The 25,732-nt window shown below is 36.5% G+C and overlaps 1 protein-coding gene across 1 annotated transcript; it reads left to right on the forward strand.

The window, feature by feature from the left end:
• The first annotated feature begins 1,107 nt into the window (after nt 1-1,107).
• On the forward strand, nt 1,108-24,651 carry LOC140172034 (TNF receptor-associated factor 3-like). The gene is made up of 5 exons (XM_072195380.1): nt 1,108-1,192; nt 2,357-2,676; nt 6,587-6,814; nt 12,058-12,285; nt 24,595-24,651. Exons 1-5 carry the CDS (start codon nt 1,108-1,110, stop codon nt 24,649-24,651), a joined length of 918 nt encoding a protein of 305 aa, XP_072051481.1.
• Nucleotides 24,652-25,732: the final 1,081 nt, after the last annotated feature.

Here is a 25,732-nt window from a genome sequence, read left to right on the forward strand (position 1 = left end):
AATTAGTAGGACTACAACTGGTATCTATACAGTTTATACTCCAATTTCTACATCTGTTATTTTTATGTGCGCCTTTATCTTTGGACTAAGTAATAATCTTCTGGATATATATGGCACTTTAAAGATAAAAGAGTGGTACAGCTGAAATATTTCAATGTCAAACAGTATCTGTATGGTGAGGCAGGTAAATATGAATCATTAGTCCAATTAAGAACCCACTTCAGATATAGAGGCCCTGCATGCCTTTATCATTTAACTTCAAACAAAGGATTAGTGTCAGCGTTCGAAATAAGGAGCGTCCTTGCATCAAATACCCGTGAAAGTAGGTGCGGATCCGCAAATAAAAATTGAACCAAGCAAAGAGCAAAAAATCCTAGTTTTGTTGTTCCATTGGAAAATCTGGTTCACATATTACATCCAGCTCCCTGAGTACACTTTCGTTTTAGTTCCCCATCAAGTTTTCAACCCGGGTTTTCAATTTTCTACAATCCACATACCGTAATCGCCGTAGCTAATTCTCTCTCTTGAAATTTCAAAGGCAATTAAGGGTCCGGGGTCGGACTCAGACCCTTGAAAATTGGTGAGGACCCTTGAAATTTCAAGGGTAAGGGTCCGGACGACCCTTGGATTTTTCTTCTTATTTCGAGGCCTGATTAGTGTCCCATGCAGTCGAATCAATGGACGGTTGGGCCAATCTATGGTGTACTTGTTATATTTTTCTTTGGAATAAACATGATGTTTGTATTAGAGATATTCGCTCTAGAAGTGGTGATGTAATAGGATTAATTACGATAGCAATAGATATTTACAATTTTTAAATGTTTTGCCCTGCACTACAACTCTTTAGGTATTTTCATCTCGGCTACAAGTAGGCTGCCCTCATCACTTGTCATGTCTGTGTCTAGATTAAATACAATACGGTACTGCTCTTTTCAAAGACAATAATCGTACAGGTGTGATGTCAGCATAATTTGAAATTTCTATAGAATTACGATCCAGGTCTTCATGCCTATTCTTTTATAAATCTGATGCACAGTTACAGCCTACATCTAGATGATCTAGTGCAGGGCAATACCTTCAAAAATTGTATTCACTTCACATGTTGCTATGGTAATTAATCCTGTTACATCACTACTTCTGCAGGAAATTGGTATGCCTCTGTTAAACAGATTGAGCATTGCCATGCTTGAGGGTAAATGTCACATGCAGGACCTCTGTTATACAAGACTCAAATTTTAGCCATTTCCAGAATTATAAAATATGAAATAAATTATAATAGAATGACTGATTAAGGACTAGTATTTTGCCAGCTGTTAGTTTATTCCTATTAAGGATAGATGATCTATTTTATCAGCTCATAGTTTTTGCCAATTCACAGGGCTGTCAACTCTCACGCATTGGCCGTGAGTCTCACGCATTGGGACACTTTCTCACGGTCTCACGCCAAGGTAGTATAATCTCACGCCTAGGTAGTAAATCTCACGCAAAATGAGTAAAATCTCACGCATCGTCATGAATAATTTGTTGCTCCTACCCCCGCTTTTCACATTCTCGAGCCCGTGGCTCAAATAATCATGGAACAAAATGAACACTGGAGTCGGCAAATCCTGGTACGCCTCTGTCTCACGCCAAGCAATTCCAAAAAGTTGACAGCCCTGCAATTCATCTAAAAGGATATACAGTCATTTAATTTCGACACACAAAATTCAGGACCAGCTTATCAATATTTTGTAATATATGCAAGTTCTGATGAAGAAAAAAAAAACTTGACCCTGCTATGCTGCTGACTTTAACTCAAAACTGTTTTCGTACAAGATACATTTTTTTTAAAGTCAAATAAATAATTATCAAATAATCAAATACGTGGCATGTGTGCAATTTCTTCTATTGTGATTTAGTACAGGCCATGGGCAACCTTTATACACAGGCAATTCTGTTTTACTTATTTTTTCTTTCTCCTTGAATTGGAGAAACTTTTGGTTTTCAAAAGCTCTAATGTGCGGTTTTTATTTAAGAATATCAAAATTGAAACATATTTTGCTTGTAAAAGGACTGTATATCCCTTTAATTAAACACATTTTAATTAATTGAACTTGATTACTCTCAGGAGTTTTGAGAATGTGAATGTTATAAAATGCAAGTCAATTACTGCACTTCTATATATCCAATATTTGTCAACAATCATTTGTGGTAAAGGTCACATTGTTGATGGATATTGGATTAGTTTTGGTAACTGATTATAAAATGTTGAAAATATGATTTGAATTGGTGAGATCATCAGATGATCATGTTTCAACTTTTGAGATATTTTAATGACACTACTGTGAATAATCCCAGAATTTTACTGAAACTACAGTGTGTAATGCCAGGATGATATCGATGGAGAATCAGATGGGGATGCACGCTATCCGCCTGGCTGAACAGGACTTCGCAAACTACGAGGGTGTCCTGCTGTGGAAAATCAAGGATTTTGCTCGCCGCAAGCGAGATGCAGATAGCGGCAAAACCCGGTCTCTTTACAGCCAGCCTTTCTACACCAGTCGCAATGGTTACAAGATGTGTGCGAGAATCTGCCTGAATGGTGATGGCATGGGAAAAGGAACGCATGTGTCTCTTTTTTTTGTGGTGATGAGAGGCGATTACGACGCATTTCTACCATGGCCTTTTCGTCAAAAGGTTAGTTTGAGAGTGTGACAGCTTGAACATGTTGAGAATTCAACAAATGGTAGACGAACCACTGCCAAATCAGAGGTCAAATGAACCACTGCCAAGTCAGGTCAGTCAGAGGTCAAATAGTAGACTGTGAAACGCTGCCAAGTTAGAGGTCAAATGGTAGACGAACGACTGGTGAGTTTGAGGTAAAACAACACTGCCAAGTTACAAGTTAATTGGTAGATTTAATTAACTTCTGCCAAGTAAGAGGTCAAAATTGTGACCGTCCACGGCGAATGAGCCGTAAATTCCTCCCCGGGTCAATTTTGTTTTATTTCGTGTTTAAAAATAAACATCATAAACTTAAAATGGTATATCATTTGACTTCAAACGATATCCAGAAGTGGAGTTATGGTTAGTTAAACTTTGCTCCTTCAACAAAATTATAGCTTTTTTAATTCGTTTCTATGTGTGTCTCTTTTTCCACATTGCTGGCAATAAATATCAAACAGTCATAATTGGCGGTCATTTCAAATCATCCCCAAGTCAACGAGGTTTAAGAAGGTTCTCTCATTGTTAATTGTTGGTTATGCATACCTATACAAATAACCCACCACTTGAAAAGGATTTAGCAAAAGCAAACAAAGACCAGAGCTATTAAAAGTTCTATAGCCATCTAAGGTAGAAGCTTATTATCCACTTCAATAATAGGATTATTGATTGGTGTTGTGACTATCAAAATAAGACAGATGTCACGCCAGTTTAAGTGACCGATGAATACGACCTTCGTACACATTTTACACCATAACTCAGAATACAATTTAGGGAATTTACGGCTCGTTTGTGCTGCGGGTCACAAATGGTAGATGAATCACAGCCAAGTCAGAGGTCAAATTGACCTTTTCGGTAAATTCCATAAGCCTTTGCGAGTACACCTGGGAACTTGTCATTTGACGTCACGCCGATCTGCCCCAATGTGCAAATCGTTTATCGAAGTCGGCGTGATGTCAAATGACAAGTTCTCATGTGTACTCGCAAAGGCTTATGGGATTTACCAAAAAGGTCAATTGTAGACAAACCACTGCCAAGTCACAGGTAGGTGAAATCATAAGGTGATCATAACAGACTAATACAGATTATTCACTAACAGCCAAAGTTCCTTTGCTTTGTATGCTGTGAATGCTTGCATATTCATGTTGATAGTTTGATTGAGCATGTCTACCAAATCACGCCAGCATTGCATGCCTTCGTATGTGATAGAGTATGAGTTACATGTCTTTGCGTTTTCACAAATAGCCTTAAATTATGCAGTATGCATGTGCAAAACAGTTTTGTCTCTCGTACTTCATGGAACAATTGGCCCTCATTAAAGGATGATGCTTAGACTTTAATTGGTAAATAGTCTGTATCTGTGGGTAAATGACTGCAAGGTCAAAAGTTGTCAAATGGTAAATGAACCACCATGCACTAAGTCAGAGGTCATCAATATGAACCACTACTAAATCAACTGAGGAATAGTAGATTAGTTACAGTTGACTGCCAAAGGGTAATCAAATGGTAGATGAACCACTTTTAAGTCAAGGTTATCAAATGGTAAATGACTACCACTGTGTCAAAGGTAGTGGTAGATGAACTACTACCAGGGTCCATTTCACTAAGCTTTTAACCCATTGTAACTCAGTTAACCGTTTGTTAAGTTATGAATACCCAATACTAGACGTAACTTTACGAAGGGTTCCTGTAGTAAAATCCCTATTACTTACGAAGGGTACCACTCGTAAGTATGGTTAGTGAAATGGAACTTGCGACTCGATGTAAGTTACAAATGATTTTGAGACTTACGAAGCTTCATAAAGTTTAGTGAAATGGATCCAGGTCATATGTCATCAGATGGTAGATGAACTATCATGGATCCAGGTCATATGTCATCAGATGGTAGATGAACTATCAGTCTGTCAAAGGTTATCAAATGGTAGATGAACCAATGCTAAGTCAAAGGTTAAGAACCAATGCTAAACCTTTTTTCTAGAGGAAGATGAACCCCTGCCATGTCAGAGGTTATCAAATGATTTTTAAACTGTGCTGTGCTAGTAAATCAGATTATACTCCCACTGAGTCTAATGGTAGAAAACCACTGCCAGTCGATCGAGAGATAATCAAATGTTAGAAGAACTACCACCAAGTCAAAGATTATCAAATGTTAGTTATAAAACATTATGGTAGATGAACTACTGCTAAGTCAGAAGTCATCAATTGTTAAATGAACCACTGCTATTAAGTCAGAGGTCATCAAATTTGAGAATAAACGATATATAGGAATTTTTGTTTTTACTATGTGATATAGACGACAGGCAGGTCCAATATTTTGAGTAGTGGATGCCAGCGCATCCTATCGTTTATTCTCATTCTTAGTCAGTTAAATATTATTTTAATAACTGTACATAAAAGCTCCCCTTATTATAAAATGAACGAAACTTGATTACAAATTCATGCATTCTGTTGCACGTACTGCTATCATGTGCGCGTATCCCGCACTACTCTACGCATACAATGCGATGCATACGCGCACCTCAACAAGGGCGTTATGCGTCATCAACACTCATGATGACGTGGGGTCTCTTTGGCCTGATAGGCGGCACCCAAAATCATGCGATTGTCCAATCAGATATATGTCTCACTGAACTAGACCACTCCCACTGACTAAGAATGTTAGATGAACCACTACTAAGTCAGAGGTCATCAAATGTTAGATGAACAACTGCTAAGTCAGAGGTCATCACTCTAGTCAAAGGTTATCAAGTGGTAGATGAACTACCACTAAGTCAGAGGTTAACCAGTGGTAGATTAAACACCACATTGTCAAAGGTTGTAAAGTTGTAGACACACAAAGAAGTCTGAGGTCTTGAAAAGATCAATGAATCACTCACTCTATGAGTTGGTAACACTAGCTCATGTGCGATGATCAAAACATTCAACCAATCATAGTGATTTGAAGGCGTATTCAACCAAGCAGTGGACTGTGTTCAAACGCGCTGTCGCCACTGTGTGATTGGCTATAGTGTTTTTTTTTACCTCGCATGATATCATTCTAAATTCATTTGCAAAGATTTCCAATCAGCTGCTGAAATTTAAGGTCTTTTGAAATTATATAAGTTTGATGGTAAGACCCGAGTGTTTTAATGAGTTTGTGCATTTAAGACACTACAAATGATGAAGGATCAAGTAATCTAGCTACCAAATGAAGGGGAGTGCCAAAGGACAGTTTTCTGTGAGCAACATTTATATTGTCAACATTTGAAACATGGTTGAGAGATGTGGCAATCGAATGGAGTCTATAACTGTAGGAACTACTTGGTCAATGTGAACAAATGGGTTGTTCCCCAATTGGCACAGCAGTTTCCTGAAGTCAGTTACGTTCATCAGTTTGACGATTTATGGTACCAGTAACTTACTTACATGGCCTAAGAAATTTGACCGTTTTATAGTTTCAGACTCCAGTGTACAGTACCCATGATTTAAACCCCATCATGGTTGGCTCACAAACACAGTGGCATGTGCAAAGTGGGGGGGGGGGGGAGCTGCAGCCCGCCACTATTTATTGCTGGTAAGTCGGGGGAAATGCCCAGTTGGGGAAAAATCATGAGATTACCAGTTACGACAAGAGAAGGAAGTGGAAAATATTTTGAAAACCTGCCGACGCCATTGCACAAACATACTCCATATAAATTAATGCAAGATCAAGAAACAGAATAAAAATATAACATCCTATCAGAAACAGTAGAGGTTCATCTTGGATCATCTGCACTTCATCACTCTTGGTCCATATGTTCTTTGCAAGTTACTGTAATTGGCATCAGCATAAAAGGTTTCATATAATTAGAATCAATATGTACAAATTACAATAACGTATAAATTTGAACCACTATACTTCCAGGTTACTTTGATGCTTTTGGATCAAGAGACGGGACGGCATCATTTGTCGGACAGCTTTCGACCGGACCCCATGTCGAGCAGTTTCCAGCGCCCAACAACGGAGATGAACATTGCATCGGGCTGCCCTTTATTTGCGAATCAGACAGTTCTGAAAGATCAGATGTACGTGAAGGACGACGTGGTTTTTATCAAGGTGATAGTAGATACATCGGATTTGTACGGCCCTTGGGTAAGATGAGCTTAGTTGTGAAGAGGGAAAGACTTGGGAAAAGATCCACTGTTACAGTGATTACCCTACAAATAGATCAGATCCAGATTGAAATCCAGATTCATATTGAAATACAGATTCAGATTGAAATCCAGTTACAGATTTGGATACCAGTCATGCGCAGGGATTAATACAATGATTCATGAACAACACTGGGCAGTGGCTCAGTATAAAAGTCTTTCCATTCATGGTAACAAAGTGTTTTCAGACAAATTCTGTATCGCAAAATGCATGAAATCAAATATCTGTCAAAATATGTTAGGTACAAATGTTAAAGTACATATGGCTTTTCAGCCAGAAATACTGATATCATATTTTAATTGTGTGTGTTTACTTGATATTGAGAAAAATCTTCAATTATGTAGCATCGTTGAGCTATTCATGACTTATAGCATTTCAAGTTGTGGTAATTCTCCTGATTGTCAAAACTATCAGGGGATACTGTGTCAAGTATTGATGTACTTGGGGGGGGGGGAATGTCAAATAGTTAAATTTGAGGCACATACATCATCCATTGCAATAGTTTTACTGGTATCTGATACATTTAGTACCATGTTTAAGCAGACAGCAAGTGAGAATCCTGGCAATGTGATTTCAACAGCTGTTGCTCCACTGGTCAAGTCTGTGAGAAAGGGTTGACGATTGTTCACCAGTGGAGGCATTAGACTTGGAACAGGTGTCTGTGTTAATGTGATGATGGTCTTGAAAATGAATCCAGTCAAATTATAGCATAGTAGCATTTATAGTGATGATTATCTTGAAAATGAATCCAATCAAATTAGAGCATAGCAGCATTATAGTCATGATTATCTTGAAAATGAATCCAATCAAATTAGAGCATAGCAGCATTATAGTCATGATTATCTTGAAAATGAATCCAATCAAATTAGAGCATAGCAGCATTATAGTCATGATTATCTTGAAAATGAATCCAATCAAATTAGAGCATAGCAGCATTATAGTCATGATTATCTTGAAAATGAATCCAATCAAATTAGAGCATAGCAGCATTATAGTCATGATTATCTTGAAAATGAATCCAATCAAATTAGAGCATAGCAGCATTATAGTCATGATTATCGTGAAAATGAATCCAATCAAATTAGAGCATAGCAGCATTATAGTCATGATTATCTTGAAAATGAATCCAATCAAATTAGAGCATAGCAGCATTATAGTCATGATTATCTTGAAAATGAATCCAATCAAATTAGAGCATAGCAGCATTATAGTCATGATTATCTTGAAAATGAATCCAATCAAATTAGAGCATAGCAGCATTATAGTCATGATTATCTTGAAAATGAATCCAATCAAATTAGAGCATAGCAGCATTATAGTCATGATTATCTTGAAAATGAATCCAATCAAATTAGAGCATAGCAGCATTATAGTCATGATTATCTTGAAAATGAATCCAGTCAAATTAGAGCATAGCAGCATTATAGTCATGATTATCTTGAAAATGAATCCAATCAAATTAGAGCATAGCAGCATTATAGTCATGATTATCTTGAAAATGAATCCAGTCAAATTAGAGCATAGCAGCATTATAGTCATGATTATCTTGAAAATGAATCCAATCAAATTAGAGCATAGCAGCATTATAGTCATGATTATCTTGAAAATGAATCCAATCAAATTAGAGCATAGCAGCATTATAGTCATGATTATCTTGAAAATGAATCCAGTCAAATTAGAGCATAGCAGCATTATAGTCATGATTATCTTGAAAATGAATCCAGTCAAATTAGAGCATAGCAGCATTATAGTCATGATTATCTTGAAAATGAATCCAATCAAATTAGAGCATAGCAGCATTATAGTCATGATTATCTTGAAAATGAATCCAGTCAAATTATAGCATAGCAGCATTATAGTCATGATTATCTTGAAAATGAATCCAATCAAATTAGAGCATAGCAGCATTATAGTCATGATTATCTTGAAAATGAATCCAATCAAATTAGAGCATAGCAGCATTATAGTCATGATTATCTTGAAAATGAATCGAATCAAATTAGAGCATAGCAGCATTATAGTCATGATTATCTTGAAAATGCTAAGGTGATGCTAAGACTTTGGCTATTGTTAAATAGTCTGTGTCTGTGGGTAAATGACTGCAAGGTCAAAAGTTGTCAAATGGTAAATGAACCACCACTAAGTCAGAGGTCATCAATATGAACCACTACTAAATCAATTGAGGAATAGTAGATTAGTTACAGTTGACTGCCAAAGGTAATCAAATGGTAGATGAACCACTTTTAAGTCAAGGTTATCAAATGGTAAATGACTACCACTGTGTCAAAGGTAGTGGTAGATGAACTACTACCAGGGGTCCATTTCACTAAGCTTTTAACCCATTGTAACTCAGTTAACCGTTTGTTAAGTTATGAATACCCAATACTAGACGTAACTTTACGAAGGGTTCCTGTAGTAAATCCCTATTACTTACGAAGGGTACCATTCGTAAGTATGTTTAGTGAAATGGAACTTACGACTCGACGTAAGTTACAAATGATTTTGAGACTTACGAAGCTTCATAAAGTTTAGTGAAATGGACCCCAGGTCATATGTCATCAGATGGTAGATGAACCATCAGTCTGTCAAAGGTTATCAAATGGTAGATGAACCACTGCTAAGCCAAAGGTTAAGAACCAATGCTAAACCATTTTCAAGAGGAAGATGAACTCCTGCCATGTCAAATGATTTTTAAACTGTACTGTGCTAGTAAATCTGATTATACTCCCATGAGTCTAATGGTAGAAAGCCACTGCCAATCAAGAGATAATTAAATGTTAGGAGAACTACCACCAAGTCAAAGATTATCAAATGTTAGGTGAAATAACAATAAATCAGATGTTTTCAAAAATTATGGTAGATGAACGACTGCTAAGTCATCAAATGTTAAATGAACCACTGCTAAGATAGAGATCATCAAATTAGAGAATAAACGATAGGAATTTTTGTTTTTACTATCCCCAACCGTGTGATAGACGACAGGCAGGTCCAATATTTTGAGTAGTGGATGCCAGCGCATCCTATCGTTTATTCTGATTCTTAGTCAGTTAAATATTATTTTAATAACTGTACATAAAAGCTCCCCTTATTATAAAATGAACGAAACTTGATTACAAATTCATGCATTCTGTTGCACGTACTGCTATCATGTGCGCGTATCCCGCACTACTCTACGCATACAATGCGATGCATACGCGCACCTCAACAAGGGCGTTATGCGTTATCAACACTCATGATGACGTGGGGTCTCTTTGGCCTGATAGACGGCACCCAAAATCATGCGATTGTCCAATCAGATATATGTCTACGAACTAGACCACTCCCACTGACTAAGAATGTTAGATGAACCACTACTAAGTCAGAGGTCATCAAATGTTAGATGAACAACTGCTAAGTCAGAGGTCATCACTCTAGTCAAAGGTTATCAAGTGGTAGATGAACTACCACTAAGTCAGAGGTTAACCAGTGGTAGATTAAACACCACATTGTCAAAGGTTGTAAAGTTGTAGACACACAAAGAAGTCTGAGGTCTTGAAAAGATCAATGAATCACTCACTCTATGAGTTGGTAACACTAGCTCATGTGCGATGATCAAAACATTCAACCAATCATAGTGATTTGAAGGCGTATTCAACCAAGCAGTGGACTGTGTTCAAACGCGCTGTCGCCATTGTGTGATTGGTTATAGTGTTTTTTTTTACCTCGCATGATATCATTTTAAATTCATTTGCAAAGATTTCCAATCAGCTGCTGAAATTTAAGGTCTTTTGAAATTATATAAGTTTGATGGTAAGACCCGAGTGTTTTAATGAGTTTGTGCATTTAAGACACTACAAATGATGAAGGATCAAGTATTAAAGCTAGCTACCAAATGAAGGGGAGTGCCAAAGGACAGTTTTCTGTGAGCAACATTTATATTGTCAACATTTGAAACATGGTTGAGAGATGTGGCAATCGAATGGAGTCTATAACTGTAGGAACTACTTGGTCAATGTGAACAAATGGGTTGTTCCCCAATTGGCACAGCAGTTTCCTGAAGTTTCCGTAGTAAACTGTGCTTCATTGAAGTAAGACATGCTTATTTTGCTCTGAGCTTATCTTGTTTGCTACTGAGTTCTATTTGAACTTGCCTTTAGTTTTTGACTTGAATTTGTTTTTAAATTACAGCATGTAGTTTTTGTTGTTTGCTTTTATATTTTGTTGTCTGTCCCTGAAGAGGAGCAGTTTATCTGCTCGAAACGTCGGTTGTTTTTTGTCCGTTTAGTGTTCGACTGCTATGTACACAGTGATTTTCATCACTTCCAGTGTACTGTTTTCCTGACACTTTTGTGGGCTCTGTAATTGGCAATTTTTGGCCATCGAACTTTGCTTATTTTGTGCCTACTCTGGATGTTTGGTTTAGCGTGTCTGTTTATATGCACAGTGATTTTCATCACATGTTCTAGTGCAGTTTTGTATTACCATTGATCCTTGTTGTTTTTGCAGGTTTAGCACTTTTGTGAGCCTTGGAACTGGTAATTTTTGCTATCGAACTTTGCTTACTTCCTATGCCTACATTTGCTGGTTTTGCCCCCCCCCCTGCATATTGTCTAGTCTGTATTTTACTTGTTTCCCCACATCAAGTTGGTGTACCTTGCTCGTTTTCCTTCCTGAAGTCAGTTACGTTCATCAGTTTGACGATTTATGGTACAAGTAACCTACTTACATGGCCTAAGAAATTTGACAATTTGATAGTTTCAGACTCCAGTGTACAGTACCCATGATTTAAACGCCATCATGGTGGGCTCACAAACACACTGGCATGTGCAAGGGTGGGGGGGGGGGCTGCAGCCCCCCCACTATTTATTGCTGGTAAGTTGGGGGGAAATGCCCAGTTGGGGAAAAATCATGACATTACCAGTTACGACAAGAGAAGGAAGTGGAAAATATTTTGAAAACCTGCCGACGCCATTGCACAAACATACTCCATATAAATTAATTCAAGATCAAGAAACAGAATAAAAATATAACAGATCCTATCAGAAACAGTAGAGGTTCATCTTTGTTCATCTGCACTTCATCACTCTTGGTCCATATGTTCTTTGCAAAGTTACTGTAATTGGCATCGGCATAAAAGGTTTCATATAATTAGAATCAATATATACAAATTACAATAACTTATAAACTTGAACCACTACTTCCAGGTTACTTTGAGGCTTTTGGATCAAGAGACGGGACGGTGTCATTTGTCGGACAGCTTTCGACCGGACCCAAAGTTGAGCAGTTTCCAGCGCCCAACAACGGAGATGAACATTGCATCAGGCTGCCCTTTATTTGCGAATCAGACAGTTCTGAAAGATCAGATGTACGTGAAGGACGACGTGGTTTTTATCAAGGTGATAGTAGATACATCGGATTTGTACGGCCCTTGGGTAAGATGAGCTTAGTTGTGAAGAGGGAAAGACTTGGGAAAAGATCCACTGTTACAGTGATTACCCTACAAATAGATCAGATCCAGATTGAAATCCAGATTCATATTGAAATACAGATTCAGATTGAAATCCAGTTACAGATTTGGATACCAGTCATGCGCGGGGATTAATACAATGATTCATGAACAACACTGGGCAGTGGCTCAGTATAAAAGTCTTTCCATTCATGGTAACAAAGTGTTTTCAGACAAATTCTGTATCGCAAAATGCATGAAATCAAATATCTGTCAAAATATGTTGGGTACAAATGTTAAAGTACATATGGCTTTTCAGCCAGAAATACTGATATCATATTTTAATTTTGTGTGTTTACTTGATATTGAGAAAAATCTTCAATTATGTAGCATCGTTGAGCTATTCATGACTTATAGCATTTCAAGTTGTGGTAATTCTCCTGATTGTCAAAACTATCAGGGGATATTGTGTCAAGTACTGATGTGCTTGGGGGAAAATGTCAAATAGTTGAATTTGAGGCACAAACATCATCCATTGCAATAGTTTTACTGGTATCTGATACATTTAGTACCATGTTTAAGCAGACGGCAAGTGAGAATCCTGGCAATGTGATTTCAACAGCTGTTGCTCCACTGGTCAAGTGTTTGAGAAAGGGTTGACGATTGTTCACCAGTGGAGGCATTAGACTTGGAACAGGTGTCTGTGTTAATGTGATGATGGTCTTGAAAATGAATCCAGTCAAATTATAGCATAGTAGCATTTATAGTGATGATTATCTTGAAAATGAATCCAATCAAATTAGAGCATAGCAGCATTATAGTCATGATTATCTTGAAAATGAATCCAGTCAAATTAGAGCATAGCAGCATTATAGTCATGATTATCTTGAAAATGAATCCAATCAAATTAGAGCATAGCAGCATTATAGTCATGATTATCTTGAACATGAATCCAGTCAAATTATAGCATAGCAGCATTATAGTCATGATTATCTTGAAAATGAATCCAATCAAATTAGAGCATAGCAGCATTATAGTCATGATTATCTTGAAAATGAATCCAATCAAATTAGAGCATAGCAGCATTATAGTCATGATTATCTTGAAAATGAATCCAATCAAATTAGAGCATAGCAGCATTATAGTCATGATTATCTTGAAAATGAATCCAATCAAATTAGAGCATAGCAGCATTATAGTCATGATTATCTTGAAAATGAATCCAGTCAAATTATAGCATAGCAGCATTATAGTCATGATTATCTTGAAAATGAATCCAATCAAATTAGAGCATAGCAGCATTATAGTCATGATTATTTTCAAAATGAATCTAGTCAAATTAGAATATAGCAGCATTATAGTCATGATTATCTTGAAAATGAATCCAGTCAAATTAGAGCATAGCAGCATTATAGTCATGATTATCTTGAAAATGAATCCAATCAAATTAGAGCATAGCAGCATTATAGTCATGATTATCTTGAAAATGAATCCAGTCAAATTAGAGCATAGCAGCATTATAGTCATGATTATCTTGAAAATGAATCCAATCAAATTAGAGCATAGCAGCATTATAGTCATGATTATCTTGAAAATGAATCCAGTCAAATTATAGCATAGCAGCATTATAGTCATGATTATCTTGAAAATGAATCCAATCAAATTAGAGCATAGCAGCATTATAGTCATGATTATTTTCAAAATGAATCTAGTCAAATTAGAATATAGCAGCATTATAGTCATGATTATCTTGAAAATGAATCCAGTCAAATTAGAGCATAGCAGCATTATAGTCATGATTATCTTGAAAATGAATCCAATCAAATTAGAGCATAGCAGCATTATAGTCATGATTATCTTGAAAATGAATCCAGTCAAATTAGAGCATAGCAGCATTATAGTCATGATTATCTTGAAAATGAATCCAATCAAATTAGAGCATAGCAGCATTATAGTCATGATTATTTTCAAAATGAATCTAGTCAAATTAGAGCATAGCAGCATTTATAGTCATGATTATCTTGAAAATGAATCCAATCAAATTAGAGCATAGCAGCATTATAGTCATGATTATTTTCAAAATGAATCTAGTCAAATTAGAATATAGCAGCATTATAGTCATGATTATCTTGAAAATGAATCCAATCAAATTAGAGCATAGCAGCATTATAGTCATGATTATCTTGAAAATGAATCCAATCAAATTAGAGCATAGCAGCATTATAGTCATGATTATCTTGAAAATGAATCCAATCAAATTAGAGCATAGCAGCATTATAGTCATGATTATCTTGAAAATGAATCCAATCAAATTAGAGCATAGCAGCATTATAGTCATGATTATCTTGAAAATTAATCCAATCAAATTAGAGCATAGCAGCATTATAGTCATGATTATCTTGAAAATGAATCCAATCAAATTAGAGCATAGCAGCATTATAGTCATGATTATCTTGAAAATGAATCCAATCAAATTAGAGCATAGCAGCATTATAGTCATGATTATCTTGAAAATGAATCCAATCAAATTAGAGCATAGCAGCATTATAGTCATGATTATCTTGAAAATGAATCCAATCAAATTAGAGCATAGCAGCATTATAGTCATGATTATCTTGAAAATGAATCCAATCAAATTAGAGCATAGCAGCATTATAGTCATGATTATCTTGAAAATGAATCCAATCAAATTAGAGCATAGCAGCATTATAGTCATGATTATCTTGAAAATGAATCCAATCAAATTAGAGCATAGCAGCATTATAGTCATGATTATCTTGAAAATGAATCCAATCAAATTAGAGCATAGCAGCATTATAGTCATGATTATCTTGAAAATGAATCCAATCAAATTAGAGCATAGCAGCATTATAGTCATGATTATCTTGAAAATGAATCCAATCAAATTAGAGCATAGCAGCATTATAGTCATGATTATCTTGAAAATGAATCCAATCAAATTAGAGCATAGCAGCATTATAGTCATGATTATCTTGAAAATGAATCCAATCAAATTAGAGCATAGCAGCATTGTAGTCATGATTATCTTGAAAATGAATCCAATCAAATTAGAGCATAGCAGCATTATAGTCATGATTATCTTGAAAATGAATCCAATCAAATTAGAGCATAGCAGCATTATAGTCATGATTATCTTGAAAATGAATCCAGTCAAATTAGAGCATAGCAGCATTATAGTCATGATTATCTTGAAAATGAATCCAATCAAATTAGAGCATAGCAGCATTATAGTCATGATTATCTTGAAAATGAATCCAATCAAATTAGAGCATAGCAGCATTATAGTCATGATTATCTTGAAAATGAATCCAATCAAATTAGAGCATAGCAGCATTATAGTCATGATTATCTTGAAAATGAATCCAATCAAATTAGAGCATAGCAGCATTATAGTCATGATTATCTTGAAAATGAATCCAGTCAAATTAGAGCATAGCAGCATTATAGTCATGATTATCTTGAAAATGAATCCAATCAAATTAGAGCATAGCAGCATGATAGTCATGATTATCTTGAAAATGAATCCAATCAAATTAGAGCATAGTAGCATTTATAGTGATGATTATCTGAAAAATAAATCCAATCATATTAGAACATAGAGGCATTATATCTCTTATATTCAAGCCAATCTATAATAGGCAACTTATTACATGGATCAATTAATACATTTACAGGACTGATTTCTTTCATTGCAGCTATTTCAAGGATAATCAAAGTGGTCCTGAAAGATTGCTACCAAATTTCAATTGTATCGATTGTAACTCATTCTGTCTTTACAAAAATATCCAAAGCTTGTTTGCATGTATTACTTAAGCCTTCGTCTCCAAGGATAAATTTGCTTGAGTTGAATTTTGTTCAACTCAAGCGAATATTTGCGCGCGATAAAAGTTTCTGATTGGCTGCTTGGCAGGCAAGGTCGAGGCAATGACCTTTTTCACAGAAAGCTGTAACCTACTGCAGAAAATCGCTACATTTTAAACCATCATCTATGTGCTGTAATCATTGATTGGGCACCATGGCGAATGACGAGTATAAAGAAAATTCATAGTTGCCGTACAAAACTTCCTAACTTGCACAATGATAGATTACAATTATATAGGCCTATGAGGATATGCAGACATTAAACACTGATTGTAAGTTCCCGGTGCAAGTTCAACCCATTTTGTTATAGCGCCTGCGCTTAGTGTTTTAATGTAACCTTCATTTTCGCTTGTGCATAATATAAAACAATAATCCAACACAACTTTTTATTTATTTTAGCTACGTTGATGATATTAATGCTTCTTTCAACATTCTTGAAAGATGACATTTCCTGCCCCTGAATTTTCAATATCGACAATGCTTTTGAAATACGAGGGGGTATCCAAAAGTTTTTGACATCACCCAGAAGCGAAGGAGCTGTATCGATGAAATTTTGTCAGTGTAATTACTGGTCCTTCTGTACATTATGGTCCAAAAATGGTCTCATAAGTATGTTTACTTTTTTTACAGGTGGCGCCAGATGGGCAGTAGACGCATAACCTGTAAAATGGTGAAAATTGAGGCACGCAGCGTTATTAAGTTCCTTCATTTGTAGGGTTAGGCCTACAATGCTCAGAAAATCTATGATGAAATGAAAGCTATCTCGGTGATGATTGCCCATCATATGGCACTGTTGCTTTTTGAAAAAGGAATTTCCAAACTGGCCACATGTCCCTCACAGATGAGCCAAGAAGTGGGCGTCCATCACTTTCGGATGATCGCGCCACCGTGAAGAAATTAAAAAAAGTGGAGGATCTTATCATGAAAAGGTTATGCGCCTACTGCCCATAGCGCCACCTGTAAAGAAAGTAAACATACTTATGAGACTTTTTTTGTCAGTGTAAATACTAGTCCTTATGTACATTATAGTCCAAAAATGGTCTCATAAGTATGTTTTCTTTCTTTCATGATAAGATCCTCCACTTTCTTGAATTTCTTCACTGTGGCCGCATCATCCGAAAGTGATGGACGTCCACTTCTTGGCTCATCTGTGAGGGACATGTGGCCAGTTTGGAAATTTCTTTTTCAAAAAGCAACAGTGCCATATGATGGGCAATCATCACCGTAGATAGCTTTCATTTCATCATAGATTTTCTGAGCATTGTAGGCCTAACCCTTCAAATGCAGGAACTTAATCACGCTGCGTGCCTCAATTTTCACCATTTTACAGGCTATGCGCCTACTGCCCATCTGGCGCCACCTGTAAAAAAAAAAAAAAGTAAACATACTTATGAGACCATTTTTGGACCATAATGTACAGAAGGACCAGTAATTGCACTGACAAAATTTCATCGATATAGCTCCTTCGCTTCTGGGGGATGTCAAAAACTTTTGGATACCCCCTCAGTATATTCAAATGCCTCAAATACAACCACACCTCTATACTACACAATATTATTAGGCCTACAGTATTTTCAAGATGTACCTGGCAATCACTTAAATCATCACAGGTTCAGCAACATTAAAAATGAAATAGCAACACTTACCTTGCGATAAATGTTTTATCGCGAGAAGTACGTTGAGTATGAATCGATTTTATCACACGATAAGACCTTGGCTAATTCTTCGCCGCGAAAAATTTGTGTTCACGAAGTGGACTATGAACTGGGCATAAGTCATTTAAAGAGATACTTAGGTTTTGAAAGTCAAACAAGGGTAAAATATGAATCAGGGACAGAAGATTTGCTGTTGCAGCTTTAATTTTGACCAATATATTTCATGCAAATCAAAGCACAATGAAGAGGGTGCTTACCAGGGTTGTAGCTATGATATTTTTAGTGCTGGGTGGCATTTGATGAAAATTGAGCACATTTGGCAATTTGTTGTCAAAATTTACCCAAATTCTTGACTAATTCAATAAAATTTTGCAATTTTGAACTCTGAGTGGTGGGCTCTAGTGCCAAAATTGCAGCTGAGTGGTGGGCTCCACCGTCCACTGTAGCTACAACCTTGGTGCTTACACAGATGCAAGTTTAATAGCAACACTAATTTAGGGAAAGGGTGCTAATTAGGTTGAATATGGTATGTTTCCCTATGTTTGATCTATTTTTCATCGGTACCAAATTAATATACATCGGTACACTGTGCACATTAATGATGAATAGTATTGAAGTTAAGTTTCCAGTGAGCAGTGCTGTGCGGAGCACTATTCAAATGGTTCTGGGGCAAGGTGTCATGCTATATGAAAACCAGGAACAGTTCCCGGTGCTGTAGCTTATGCATCTAGCATGCATTTCACTATACTTTTCATTGAAAACCATCTGAATAGTATTCCACACTGTGCATGAAAAACTTAATCGTGATAAATGTCAGTTAAAGAAGAACTATAGAAGGTAAGCCATATACCGGTATATATATATGTTTTGACAAAAGAGGCAAAAACCGACACCCTCCATAAAAGTATTACGCTAGATTGGTCTTATAATAATATAAATACATGTTTGCACAGTCACCTGTATCAGTAATTTAGTTGCTCAAAACTCCAAATTATGCTTGGTGGAGGGTGACATGTCAGGTCTGTGTATGGAGAGAAGATGAAATATTCCTCCTCGATACACAGGTTGCAAAGTTTTACGAGATGTTGAGTAAGCCTTAGCTCTGCTTATTACTTTCCATTTAATTGAATACGGTACATTTTTATCTTTTAACGTCCAGACATACTCGCTTAGAGTTGTGGTGTGTCTTTAACAGGGCTTCTATTTATCAATTTGTGTAGTTGGTGACCAGGGGGAAAGCATTTGTCCAACTTTTGGACAAATCTTTTCCCGATGTTTGTGTACACATATTCACTATATGGTGGGTTTAAACCAGGTTTGGCACGTTTGCGAGAGTTGTTTTCATTATTCTTTTTGTTTGAATTGAATTTGAGTTTGTGGTCATATCCACTTTTGTTGAGTGCTTCTTGGTCCCGGGGGGGTACTCAAGTTTGGTTTTGGTAGGGACGTGCCGCTGAGAATTTGAAAGTGGACCCATAAATATACCAATTTTTCAAGAAATTTGGACCCATTTATATACCAAAAGTCAAAATTTTCGGCCGAATTTAACCCAAATTGTCTTCGTTTTTACAAATTTTCCCAAAATTTTGGGAAAATTTTGGCATTTTTGGCTAGATTAAGGAAAAATTGGGCTATTTTCCGAAAAAATTGAAAAAAATTAGAAAAAAAAGGACCCATTCATATACCAAAATAGGCTTTGAAAAAGGGGTCATTGATATACCAAGAGGCTGAAAATGCTACCCATATTTGCGGCACGTCCCCGTTTTGTTTTTTTTTCTGAGTGCCCCCGGGTTCTTGGTACACAGGTTTGGCATACTTGAAGGTGGTTTCAGAGGAAGATATTTTTGAAAGTCGCTTGTTAGCTCATTAGCCATAGTCATAGTCTAGTTTTTTCTATGTTTTTTACTTTCTCTTGCTACATCGTTTGAGTAATGGAGCTGGTAATTTGAGGGAGCGATCTTTGCATCCCGGCTTTGCATGATCGTTCATGATTGTTACTTATTTAGCTAGGAAAATTTGGACGGAAAGTGTGATTTGGGGGGCATTTTGTTACGAAAAATTGTTACCAAATTTCAGAGAATAGTCTCCTTTGCAGACTGTTTGTAGTGCTGATCATATTACAAGCACTGTTCAAACTCCTTGTTCTTGCGATGCTGTGGCGTTTTGTAAAAGATGTAACAGAATGTTTGCTTTTCAGTGTTGCTTTGCCGGACCGATAGTACATAAGGCAAGTCAATAGATAAAGCACCAATTGGGCTTGTGCTGTCTATAGGCCCCTACTTCTGTGCACGAGCCATGAGAGTTATGTACGTGATCCACCAGTGGAGCTCCTGCGCCCCTCCGCAGAACTTCCGGTAGTGGAAGTTCTGCGCCCGAGCACAGAGTTGCTGCGCCCGGGCGCAGTTCCTTATATGTAGCGGTGGATCATTGCTGCGCTCGGGCGCAGAGAATCCACTGTTGGATTTACTGCGTTCGGAAGCAAAATAACATGTTTTCTTATAATAATAGCGGTGGATCATTTCTGCGCTCGGGGGCGCAGAGAATCCACGGTCGGAGTTACTGCGCTCGGAAGCAAAAATAACACATTTTCTTATTATAATAGCGGTGGATCATTTCTGCGCCCGAGCGCAGAGAATCCATTATTGGAATTACTGCACCCGGCGCAGTTCCTTATATGTAGCGGTGGATCATTGCTGCGCTCGGGCGCAGAGAATCCACTGTTGGAGTTACTGCGTTCTGAAACAAAATAACATATATTCTTATTATAATAGTGGTGGATCATTTCTGCGCCCTTATATGTTGGGGTGGATCATTGCTGCGCTCGGGCGCAGAAAATCCACTGTTGGAGCTTCTGCACTGGGAAGCAAAATAACATATTTTCTTATTATATATAGCGGTGGATCATTTCTGTGCTCCGGCGCAGAGAATACACTTTTGGAGCTTCTGCGCTCGGAAGCAAAATAAAATATTTTCTTATTATAATAGCGGTGGATCATTTCTGCACTCGGACGCAGAGAATCCACTGTTGGAGCTTCTGCGCTCGGAAGCTAAATAAAATATTTTCTTATTATAATAGCGGTGTATCATTGCTGCGCTCGGGCGCAGAGAATCCACTATCGGAGTTGCTGCGCCCGGACGCAGTTCCTTATAGGTGGCGGTGGATCATCTCTGCGCTAGGGCGCAGATAATCCATGGTCGGAGTTCGAAAGCAAAATAACAAAAATGATCCACAGCTATTATAATAAGAAAATATGTTTATTTTGCTTCCGAGCGCAGTAACTCCGACAGTGGATTTTCTGTGATGATCCACCGCTACATAAGGAACGGCGCTGGCGCAGAACTCCGATAGTGGATTATCTGCGCCCGAGCGCAGCAATGATCCATCGCTACATATAAAGACCTGCGCCCGGACGCAGTAACTCCGGTAGTGGATTTTCTACGCCCGAGCGCAGCAATGATCCACCGCTACATAATTAGGAACTGTGACCGGGCGCAGTAACTCCGGTAGTGGATTCTCTGCGCCCGAGCGCAGAATGATCCACCGCTATTATAATAAGGCCTTTTATAAATTTTTGCTTCCGAGCGCAGCAACTCCGATAGTGGATTCTGTGCGCCCCCGAGCGCACAATGTCCACTATCGGAAGTTCTGCGGAGGGGCGCAGGAGCTCCACTGGTGGATTACGTACATACATGGCCATGAGCAAGCAGTGTCTCAAATTTCCCCAATTAGTGCATATTCAGAACTACTGAGTAGATAAAATGAGAGCTAATACACTTAATTAGGCCAGGCAAACATGTTGCAAAACCAAAAGTTGTAATGATATCGAGAAGGACATTACCTGCAATAGCTACCCTATAAACATTTGACCATTTCTGCATTCTATATTGTACATAATCTTAATATAAAAGCACCTGACAGCTATTGCATAAACCCTAGATATGTGTTTTTACAATTTTGGATAAGAGATAAAGTTTTTAAGGTTTAGGGCAAGAAAACCCATCTATACTGTTGATAGGGATAGCAAGCATGCAGAGAAAATATTTTACCCTTCCCAGAATCCTTTGCAACATAATACATCCCCTCATTCCAACCAATTAATGCTCCCATTACTTTGTACAGGTTTCATTTTTTTCATTTTTCATGTTTTCATTTTGAGAATAGACTGGCTGAACAAGGGTCGCTAGTCAAGAATTGAATATATTTTGCAAGATCTGGATGTGCTCTGTTTACTGAACTATATTTTGTTGACCCGTGGCACAACATATCAAATCAGTTCAGAATATTGAAATGGAAGAAATGCATTATGGGAAGTGTAAGATAACTTCTCTGGCTAGCATAATATAGCATAATATATCCACCACAATGTTTCTAGTTTTTCAATTAACATATTTAATGCTACAACATTAAAAAATGGCGGTGATATATTGATTAATTATATGCATGCTTTATTTAATAAGTTATTGTATTATGAACATGCTCCAGACGAATGGAACATGGGAATTATTATTCCCATTCATAAAAAAGGCCGTAAAGATGATTTAAATAATTATAGAGGAATTACTTTAAACTCTTGCGTTGCTAAGATATATAACCGAATTTTCGCCAATGTCATATCAGAATTTGCAGAAAAAAATAATCTTCTTACTGAAACTCAAGGTGGATTTAGAAAAGATCATCAGTGTCAAGATCATATATTTTCTTTAAAAAGTATTGCAGCCACAAGATTGTCTGAAGGTAAAAAGACTTTCTTTGCCTTTCTTGACTTCAAGAAGGCATTTGACACTGTTTGGAGAGATGGGCTTCTTGTAGCTGCATGGAACTCTGGTATAAGAGGTAAAATATGGCGTATCTTAAAGAATTTGTATAATAATGTTAAGTGTTTAGTAAAATTTGGTGATATTGAAACTAACTTTTTTGCTGTAGATGACGGCCTAAAACAGAGATGTGTTCTCTCCCCAGTTTTATTTAATATTTTCATAAATAATCTATCAAAGATGCTAAAAAAGTCCAACTTTGGTGTTGATATATGTAACATTAAAATTAACTGCCTCCTGTGGGCAGATGATGTGGTATTGATTATGGAAAATGCTCACGACCTACAGAAGATGCTTGACACTGCCTCATCATTTGCTAGCATGTATGCGTTTATCTTTAATCTCGATAAATCAAATGTACTCAAAATAGGTAAACGTGCTAATCCTAAAATGTTTGGAATCTTGGTAACGGTTGTATTAAAGAAACAAACAGTTACAAATATCTTGGCACCCATATTAATTACAACCTATCTGATCACCTTCATATAAAAGAAGTTATTCGTAAAGGTCATAGAATTATAGCCTATATTAAATCTATTATTGATAGTCAAGATGACTTTAATCGGGTATACTACGGAGACCTTCTTTGTCGCACAATTGGTCTCCCTACAATTAATTATGCATGTTCTACTTGGGTTTGTGGAGGTCAAACTGATGTTAATAAATTAGAAAATCTTCAATACCAAATGGCGAGATACATTCTCAAAATCCCCATCAATACAGCAAAAGGATCCATATATGGTGATTTAGGCTGGGATGCACTTTCATCCATTCAAAATGTTCAACGTGTTGGGTATTTTCACAGACTCATTAACATGAACCCAAATCGTTGGCCAAAACTTTTCTTTAATGTTATGTTTAATGTATATCGGAATAATCATAATTTACGGTGGAAATGGTTGTCGTGTATTGAAGACAGACTTACAAAATGCGGCCTGGATCACTTATTTAACAACTTTAGTTCCGAAAGTAATCATAATTGGCTTCAGACTTTCAAATCAATAAATAAGGATATTGAATATAATGACTGGGTTAATTCTGTGAAAAATAAATCATCTCTTCAAAACTATTCATTGCTTAAGCAAGAAAAATATCTTGAGCCATATCTTACTGGAAAAACCGACTTCCAGGGTGCCAAGCTCAAGTTTAAAGCTCGAACCAACACCCTTCAAATCGATAATAACACCCGCTCATGGGCCAAGACAAATGATGGTGTCTGCCGCTTATGTAACTCTGGTTTTGAAGAGGATATTATTCACTTTCTGTTTACATGTAATGCATATAATGATATTCGTATTGATGAATTTTATAAACTAGAGAGATCTTTAATTGATATTAATTGCCAATCTGCATGGGAATGCTTCATTTCAAATGGAAATCTTACTAAATTATATTTTGCTTTAAGTGATATCTATCAATATGATAATGCAGTAGGTCAAATTTTTGATACGTATAGCAAGAGTTATCTCAAAAAAGCATGGGCCAAAAGAAACAGCACACTTAAGAATCTTCAAATGTAACCATCTTGCTATTCATTTGTATATATTATATTTGTGTAAAATTTGTATATTAACTTATTATGCACTCCATATTTTGTGCACATGTAGAATAATTATGTTGTAAAGTGAGAATTGAGGGATGCATGCGGGGGGGGGGTTTGCGTATACAAACGTAGAATATTTGTGGGGTGGGCGTGTTAAGTGTACTAGATGTACTAGTGTTAAATTTAGCTTGTAAATTGTGTTTAAGTGTATTATCCTTTTTACGTAAGACATTTGTATATAAGCATAAGTATGTTTCTTTTTGTTTTTTTATTGATGTTCTATGTAATTGTATTTTTATGTTGGATGCACTGCACATGAGTGCATGTGCCACTGTTACAAAAGTGATTCCAATAAATTGATTGATTGATGATCATTTAATGTTTTATTGATCTTGCACAGATCCTGTACACTGTAAATATAAACCCAGAAATGCGAGGAAAATCAATTGACTATTAGCATGGAAGAAATTAATGTCCAGACGTTGTGTCTTTTTAACATATTAACACCTACTTGTTAGGCCAAGTTGTTGTAAATTTCTCAGTTTCAATAAAATGACTGAGCAAACACAGATAATGGAATAATGGAAACTACATAATAGAATTATCTGTGGAGCAAATACCCTTAATTCCAAACAGTAGCTGATCATACAATCTGATTAAAAAAGTAAACTCATGTTTAAAGGGCTGTAACTACAGATCTATAATAGGCTGTAAATGAAAATATCATTGAAAAGAGCAAATTCTACATGTTTCAATAATAAAAAAAAGAATTGATGTAACTGCTCACAGCAAACCCAAGTTATACTTGTTTGAATAAAACCACCCATATTTAGCAGCAAACAAAGTACACAGGCTCCCTTCCCACATACCTAGTGTATAATAGGCACATTTTGAACATATAATGTGACATAAAAATGAACGAATATGCTTCAATTTATTATTGAACCTTACCTCTGGCAAAACTACATTTTCCCAGATTATTGTGCAATATAATCATTTGTATGGCACAGTTGTATACAGGTTACTGTATATTGGTTACTATATATTGGTTATGGGTTATCGCATTTAACTCCACAACTTCAAAAATACGCACTCACACAACAAAAGTCCTAACATTCCCAGCAACCAACTCCACACAACGCATCCCTATAAAATACCTTCAACTATAAACTACAAACCAGCAAACATGAAACAATTCTATTATACCAAATCTACATTGCCTGCCCAATGCAACCAGCCAAAAAGCTGTCAACAGCAACCACTTAAATACACTAACAAAATCTACAATCAATAAGACAGGTATACCACTAACCCCCGGCACTAACCACAACATCTCAAATTAACTTGTCAGGATACCTACTTTGTGCAATTTCACTAGTGCTTATTTGAATTCTGCGATGTCTTGAAGTAATTTGGCAACTTAATTTTAGTATAATATTGTATTTCTAATGTATTTTAAAGTGTTTTTAAATGTGTCTATAATCATGTACTGTGTAATTTTAGTTCTTTTATTTGGTGTGTGTATAACGGACCCCATC

Source organism: Amphiura filiformis, chromosome 15 (genome assembly GCF_039555335.1).
Source record: "Amphiura filiformis chromosome 15, Afil_fr2py, whole genome shotgun sequence".
Lineage (NCBI taxonomy): Eukaryota > Metazoa > Echinodermata > Ophiuroidea > Amphilepidida > Amphiuridae > Amphiura > Amphiura filiformis.